The sequence below is a fragment of the Taudactylus pleione genome, unplaced genomic scaffold, assembly GCF_031769625.1.
Source record: "Taudactylus pleione unplaced genomic scaffold, aTauple2 ptg000155l, whole genome shotgun sequence".
Taxonomy (NCBI): domain Eukaryota; kingdom Metazoa; phylum Chordata; class Amphibia; order Anura; family Myobatrachidae; genus Taudactylus; species Taudactylus pleione.
This window is the reverse complement of record NW_028284557.1, coordinates 5,656,938-5,664,454: the sequence shown is the minus strand read 5'-3', so window position 1 is coordinate 5,664,454 and position 7,517 is coordinate 5,656,938. Positions and strand designations below refer to the sequence as shown.

The following is a 7,517-nucleotide window of genomic DNA, read 5'->3' as shown; positions in this document are numbered from 1 at the left end:
ACACACACATTGTCCCCACAGGAAAAACATACACATTGACCCCACAGGAAAAAACACACACATTGGCCCCACAGGAAAAAACACACACATTGGCCCCACAGGAAAAAACACACACATTGGCCCCACAGGAAAAAACACACACATTGGCCCCACAGGAAAAAACACACACATTGGCCCCACAGGAAAAAAAACACACTGGCCCCTACTGGAATAAAACACACACATTGCCCCCCACAGGAAAAAAAAAATCACATTGGCCCCGTTATGGAAAATAAAACAAACACATTGGCCCAGATAGGAAAAAAAAAACACATTGAACCCCACAAGAAAAAGTAAAGCACACATTTATGGTGCCAGCCCCCCACAGAAGACTGACCTGACCTGTTATTGGCAGAAGAGAAGAAAGAGAGGATCCCCTAGTCCCTCCCTCAGACACAGGACGGCATCAGCAATGGCTGCAGCCTTAGTGTCTGTGGGGAGAGGTGTGGTGTTTGGAAGGGTGAGAGAGTCTGCGGGGACAGGTGTGGTGGGTGACAGGGTGAGAGAGTCTGCGGCGACAAGTGTGGTTGGTGACAGGGTGAGAGAGTCTGCAGGAACAGGTGTGGTGTTTGGACGGGTTAGAGAGGTTCTGGCACTGCAGACGTGCTGCAGTTGCCGACAGGCCCGCTAATCTTCTTGATCAGTCCCGGCAGCGGTCACACTGCGCTCCCCTATGTGGTGGCGCCCCTGTTTGACTGCTTCCTCTAACTGGCCCAGGTCATGATAGGGAGCACCAATGTCCATCTAGAGACAGTACTGGCACTTGCTCAGCTGCAGTATATCCCTGGAATTTATTTAGAAATATTGCCAAGTATGTAGTTACAATTTGTTGTGTTGAATTTTCTGGTGATTATGTTATTTTAATAATAAAAATGCTTTCCTGAAAATGTGTGAATTGACTTTCAGTACATAACTGGTTAACATCCTTTTAAACATCTTGCTCTGTCCAACATGTGGCTTCTAATAAATAACACTTTAAATCCGTCTCTTGGCATGGTACATTCCACTAGGTGTGAATTCCTAACACTGGCCAACTTTCCAGCAAACCACTGAGACAACACACATAACAAGTCATTTTAAATATAACATACATGACAACCCCCCTCACACACACCTCATGCATGCAGCAGACATATCTATCCATAAATAAAAACATGTACACACAGCAGACAGTCATGCTTCACATAAGTACAGCATATAAAGAAATATTTGATGTCCGACTCCATATATACTCCTTTCATATGCATATGCCCACAAATAAGTCATGTAGGGCTCATTTAAAACGAACACTAATCCAAAATAATTGTTATCTGCTGTGGTTACTGTATGTCATATAGGAAGGTATTTTAAGTGTTGGTCAAGACCCAGATGGGCTTCCAGAATCTGTTCTTGAGGTCGCCTGATTGTCAGATAGACTGTACAGTCTATTGGCGATGCACTGTTTTTGGAACACTGGGCCTGATTCAGAGCCGGACGCTATTTGCGAACAGTTGTTCATAAAAAGGGGCCGGCTATTTAAATTGAGCGCTCGCTCTTTGCGGTCTGTTGATGCCTCTATGTCTGAGCGAGCGAACGAAACATGCGCTCGCTATTTTGTAAAGACGCCCCCTGGCCGTTCGCATCATACGTCATCTCCGCTATTTATTAGATTAATCGAGTACATCGAAAGGCGTCTGAACTGCTCGCAGTGCTTGTGGTAGGTTTTACTTCCCGCAATCACTGCGAGCAGTTCAGGCTAAAAGACAACCAAGTGACGTGGTTGATGACACTGCTTTGTTAATTATGCACACCCATTAAATGCCCGTTTTGACCGTTTGGCACGCCTGCGTTCGGATCTCCACTCCCCGTTTTCAAGCACCTTCCCCTGTTACCACCCACAAACGCCTCATTCTGTCACTCAAATTAGCAGGCACTCGCTGTTTTGCGAGCGCACGATTTCCGACCGCAATGACTGGTTGGCGCATGCGCATTACGACCCATACGCATGCGCAGATGTGCGAACATAGCTTGGAGCGAGTGAGCGGCCGCTTATGAGCGGCTCTGAATCAGGCCCTCTGGTCCATCCCAATTGAAAAAAGATTGATAACCAGTGTTTTATATACTTTATATTATTATATTACATTCTTTCATCAAATACCACATTAAAGAGGAGTTATTTTCTTGTACCAAATTTGCACTATATTGCATTGGTAATTTGTTTTTAACTATATTGAAATGCGTTATACTGTATTGTGATAAATGTCATTTGATTAAAATTGTGAAAAAGAATGCAAAAAAACTTTTTGGGCTCTTTAGGTGCCCATCCACTAGAAGATTAAATTGAGCGATTGAACGATAACGATATCGTTCAATCGTTTGCAAATCGTTTGCAAAAATGTCTAAAACGACCAGCGATGCGCGCTCCCTCTGGTCGTTTAGACATCTATCATCGGGCAAACATGCTGGAAAACCTGACGATAACGTCAGGGTCAGTATGTTTGCAGATGATTGATTGTGCCTACACTAAACGACTGCTCGTTCAGTGTAGGCACATCACAGACTGACAAACGACTGCACGATTACTATGTGGATGGGCAGCATTAGTTTAAACTTCGCAACATTAAATTTTGCCCAAATATTATGATAGTTACCAGGAACATTTTGCTGTAGGCGACTCTCTATGATCATACATGCCTACTTTTGAAAAAAAACAGAGAGATCGTGAAAGCAACACCTATGAGCGTGGCGTAAAAGTGGACGTGTACTGCTACATCTGAGAGGAGTGTTATAAAATGAACTTACATCCATGTAAACGAGCCCCAAAGCAATTAGTAAGATCTACTGTAGATATTGATGAAAACACACTGATACTTTTCAGGGCTTGCTGATGTATTGTCTATTACAAGTTATTCCATATAAGTGGCCACGAGAAACCTTATATGACAGTGTTGGCTAACCTTGACACTCCAGCTGTTGTGGAACTATATATCCCAGCATGCCCTGCCACAGTTTTAGCATGCCCTAATAGCAAAACTGTAGCAGTGCATGCTGGGTTATGTAGTTCCATAACAGCTGGAGTGTCAAGGTTAGCCAACACTGTTATATGACAATGCATGTAGCCATAGGGATCATTGTGCCTTATACAACCAATACAGGGAAATGGCCCTGATGATCACATTTGATTGTATATATCTCTGATTTATTTTTTCCCCAAGTTTCCCAACAGCTACATAATGGGAGTAAGGTGTGATGAGGGAGATTGCTAGACTCTTCAGGGAGTCAGGGAGATTGCTACTATTTCAGGGGGAGTTGGCAATTGTGTCTATGATGTGTTAGTGAACTTGGTGGTAATGTTTTTGTTTTTTTAAGCTCCTTTGCAATAAATATTTAAATGCCATTTAAAATGAATAGATTGTGAGAGTTGCTCTTATCATACAGAATAATAGGAACTACAGTATGTACAGCTGGCCAGTAATGATAAATAGGGGCATATCTAGGGAGACGTCTGTAAAACCTGTTACTATACATAGAATATATGGACAGTTGGCAGCTATGAAGATTACGTCATGACCTTCAGCTTATTATTTTTTTCTAATGTGAACAAAGGCACACACAATCATAGATATCTATTCCTTTTATTACATCTAAAAAAAATGACAATTATCGTTACATCACACGAATATATAATATAGAAATATAGAAATACAATTGTTCAGATATCTACATATAAAACTGTGCAGAGTATTTGCTATCCACAGCAACATATAGCCTATGTTAATTGTACAACAGCTTTAATCCCTGTAAAGGCCAGTTGGATTTGTAATAATAAATAGCTTATATGTTTTGATAAAGCAGCTTAAGTTAGCCAAGGATTGGCTAACACCCACATGACTTATTTCCCAAAGTCCTCAGAACGTCCCCTTTGTGACTCTCTATGTCTCACACCACCAATCTTCAAGTCAGGAAGAGACTACAACGCTCGTATTGCTGCCCACTCTGTCTGAGAATAGGTTTAAAGAGAATAAGATCCTATTCTTCAAAGCCTCCTCTAAAACCTTCCCAGTGCCCATTTCTCTTTCACTTACATTTACTTTAGTTTAGCCCATTGCTTACTGTTCGCATTCATGTGTGGATGTTAGAGTTACATCACATCATAAAACATATCTTACCATCAACATCTTTAAGAAAAAAAGGTGCAGAACAGAAAACATGGGCTTTCCATTCTCCTCTGTGCTAGTCCAACTCCTATTTAACATCTATGGACATGAATGAAAGCCCATCAATGTGTGGGTCATTCTCAGAACTTTCCACTGTGAGGTCCAAGTGCAGGCTGATCGTGACTTTGGGTTTCACTGACTTCTGACACAATTATTTCTGGTCAAAACAAAAGTAGCAGGAGACCAGCACTATGTAGTATAAACTCAACAACATATTGTTAATTTTATGTAAAAAAAATAAAAATTCAGATACACAGATACTTTCTGTGATTTTCCTTTCACAAACTGGAAAAGTATATGTGTAGTTTGACTTAAATTAAATTCATTTGCTAATGGATTTTTCGCTGCTGGACAGGAACTGAGTTTCTAGTGCAAACACAATGCAGACAAACACTGCATTCTAATCTGTCCTTCCTAGATCTATTATATAGGTGAGATGGTACACACCCTTGCTCTGTACATCCTGGTCCTTTAACCTCTCTGGGCCTCCTGAGACAGAGACCTGGAGAAGGATTGTGCCAGGCCAGGTTTGAAAAACTCCATGCGTGCTGGTTGCATAACTGGAGGAAGCTCTTTGGTGATTTGAGAGACTGGTGTCTTGTCCTGGCACATCCCATCACTGCCTGGATAACTGAGAGCCCTCTCAAACTCAATCATGCCACGCAGCTGAGGCGGAGTTGCAATGCGCTCCATTTTTGTGGTAAGGTCTGCTGGCTTGAAAATGGGCAGGGGCAGTGTTCGCTGGTAGGGCAGCTGATACTGGGTAAGGTGGTGACCAAGACGACCCATTCTCATGACCTGTGCTGGAGAACGCTGAACCAGGAAACGTGTCTGGCCCTGTTGTCTGAAGCTTTCTCTCCTCCAAACGTTGGCATCACGGGCATTGCAGCTGTCAGAGAGAAATATAGAAATGAAGCATATTGCCCATACAAATATCAGGATAACCTTAATATTCCCCGGCTAATCTCTTTTCCCACTTAACTTGGGTATACTTCCTAGACATTTTCTGTTCCTAAGGTACATTTCATGGTACTTACTTGCACCTCTGCTCAACTGCACTTCACATCCTTTCAGGTCATCCCTCTCAACACACCGGGCATAAAAACAGCATTATGATGTATTTACAATCCTGCCCCCTTCTAGTCCTGCTTTGTCTAGTTAATTACTTTATTGCGTATTTTAGATGGACGTTATCTTGTTTAACCTCTTTGCTTACACACACAGCAGGGCCACAAATAGGGGGGGAGGCTGGAGGTGCGCGTGCACCGGGTGCCGGATCAGGGGCCCATAGCCCCTGCATCCGACAGCGCAGCTGCACCCGGCGCCGCAGGGATGCTCCATTTACCGGACACCCGCTGGGATTTTTATTCCCAGCGGGCTCCCGGCTCCTTCCCTGCAGCGCAGCAGTAGCCAGAGGCTGGAGTTCTCTCCTGAACTCCAGCTTCCGGCTCCCCCCACGGGCACTATGACAGAGACGTCATGATGTCTCTCCCATAGTTCCGAGGAGCAGCCGGGTAGACCGGACGGCGGCAGACGCAGGAGCAGGGTTTGAAGTAAGTATTGTTTTTTTTTCCTGTGTAAGCGGCACTACAGGGGGCATTACTATAGGGGCACTGCTGAAGGGGGCATTACTATAGGGGCACTTCTGCAGGAGGTATTACTATGGGAGCACTGCTGCATGGGGCACTACTATAGGGGCACTGCTGGAGGGGGCATTACCATAGGGGCACTAGTACAGGGGGCATTACTATAGGGGCACTACTATAGGGGGCATTACTATAGGGGCACTGCTGCAGGGGGCATTACTATAGGGGCACTACTACAGGGGGCATTAGGGGAACTTCTGCAGGGGGCATTACTATAGGGGCACTACTACAGGGGGCATTACTATAGGGGCACTGCTGCAGGGGGGCATTATGTGTAAATGGCATTATAATATGTGGCATTATGTGTACAGGGCATTACAATATGTAGCATTATGTGTAAAGGGCATTACAATATGTGGCATTATGGGTAAAGGGAATTACTATATGTGGCATTATGGGTAAAGTTCATTACAATATATGTCATTATGTGTAATATGTTTGTTCTGTCGATATTTGTAATTTTAATACAATTATTTGGACATTTGATGGTTTTATTTAAGAAACTTTAACTAATATTTTTAAGGGATGGATATTAAATTTATGTCAGAAAAGGCCATCTTATGATGGGCGGGGGGGGCGCCAAATTACTGTCTTGCCTCGGCTGACAAAAATCTATATTCTATGAACTCTCTACTTAAAGGGTTTTTATGTTTCCCTACTCGCTTAAATTTTTTGCTATTTATTGTTACCCTCCTGCAACTTTTAATATTTGCTGCTATATCGTTCAGGCTTACTTGTGCATTTTTCATCCACGTCTTCATATGATCTAGGCAGACATGTTTATTCTTTTGCCCTTGGTTATGACACAACGCTGTTCTGGATCGAACTATATTCAAAGCACAGAACCTTGCAAACCAGTATCTAACTCGAGTACAAGTTAATAGATCTGCCAGATAATATGAAGACAGCATGAAAGAACAGAAAGAAACCACAAAAATAAAACAATGTATTTCGTCAAAGTTGCAGGAGGACATACACAAGTCTGCCTTTGTCCATCTGAGGAGTGAATGTTGGGTCCCTGTTATCTCACCTTTCCTCGGGTCTGCTGAAGAGAGAAGTGTCAAGCCATTCTGCAGAGTAGTGTTCATGCTGACTTATGTTGTCTTCTTTCACCTGACAGCTCAGTTCAGAGTTGAAAGCATTACTTGTTTCAGGCTTCCCCAGCATCTTGGGATGAGTTTGTGTTAACAGGTTACAGTGATTCAATCAGCTGTTTGTTTTCCCTGAGTCTTGTTCTCCCATACACTGCTCTACTCTGGGTTTATATTCACTTGCCTTGGTCTATTTTCATTCTGCTTTGTCACAATCTATATCTGCACTGAGCCCCCCTCACACCCACACACAGTGACCATTGAGTGACACACAGGACAGATATGGAGCTGTGCCCAGTCATCACTGCATATAGGAACATAGTCACAGCAACAAGATGAATGTTGTTAGGTGTTGTCATTAGGATTGAGATCACACAGTTCCCAGCACAAGCTACAGTTCTCATTATCTCATCTTTTACAGGAAGGTGTCATCAGATCACTGCTGATACAGGACTGTGTTTCAGTCTTATATTCTGTACTTGGATTTCCTTACTGTGGATCAAGTTAACAATTAAATAATTGATTTGAAATAACTTTGCATGTCC

The 7,517-nt window shown here is 43.0% G+C and overlaps 1 protein-coding gene across 1 annotated transcript; it reads right to left on the bottom strand.

Annotated features, from left to right (window-relative positions):
• Positions 1-3,639: 3,639 nt before the first annotated feature.
• On the bottom strand, positions 3,640-7,140 carry TCAP (titin-cap). The gene is made up of 2 exons (XM_088474716.1): positions 6,912-7,140; positions 3,640-5,124 (listed from the first exon to the last, which is right to left on the bottom strand). Exons 1-2 carry the CDS (start codon positions 7,046-7,048, stop codon positions 4,707-4,709), a joined length of 555 nt encoding a protein of 184 aa, XP_088330842.1. The 5' UTR covers positions 7,049-7,140; the 3' UTR covers positions 3,640-4,706.
• Between the last annotated feature and the right edge of the window lie 377 nt (positions 7,141-7,517).

Excerpts from the sequence above, each read along its gene's own strand:
- TCAP (XM_088474716.1), bottom strand. The coding sequence starts at position 7,048 with ATGCTGGGGAAGCCTGAAACAAGTAATGCTTTCAACTCTGAACTGAGC. Across the intron at positions 5,125-6,911 it reads TTCAGCAGACCCGAGGAAAG|CTGCAATGCCCGTGATGCCA; the intron begins GTGAGATAACAG and ends TCTCTCTGACAG.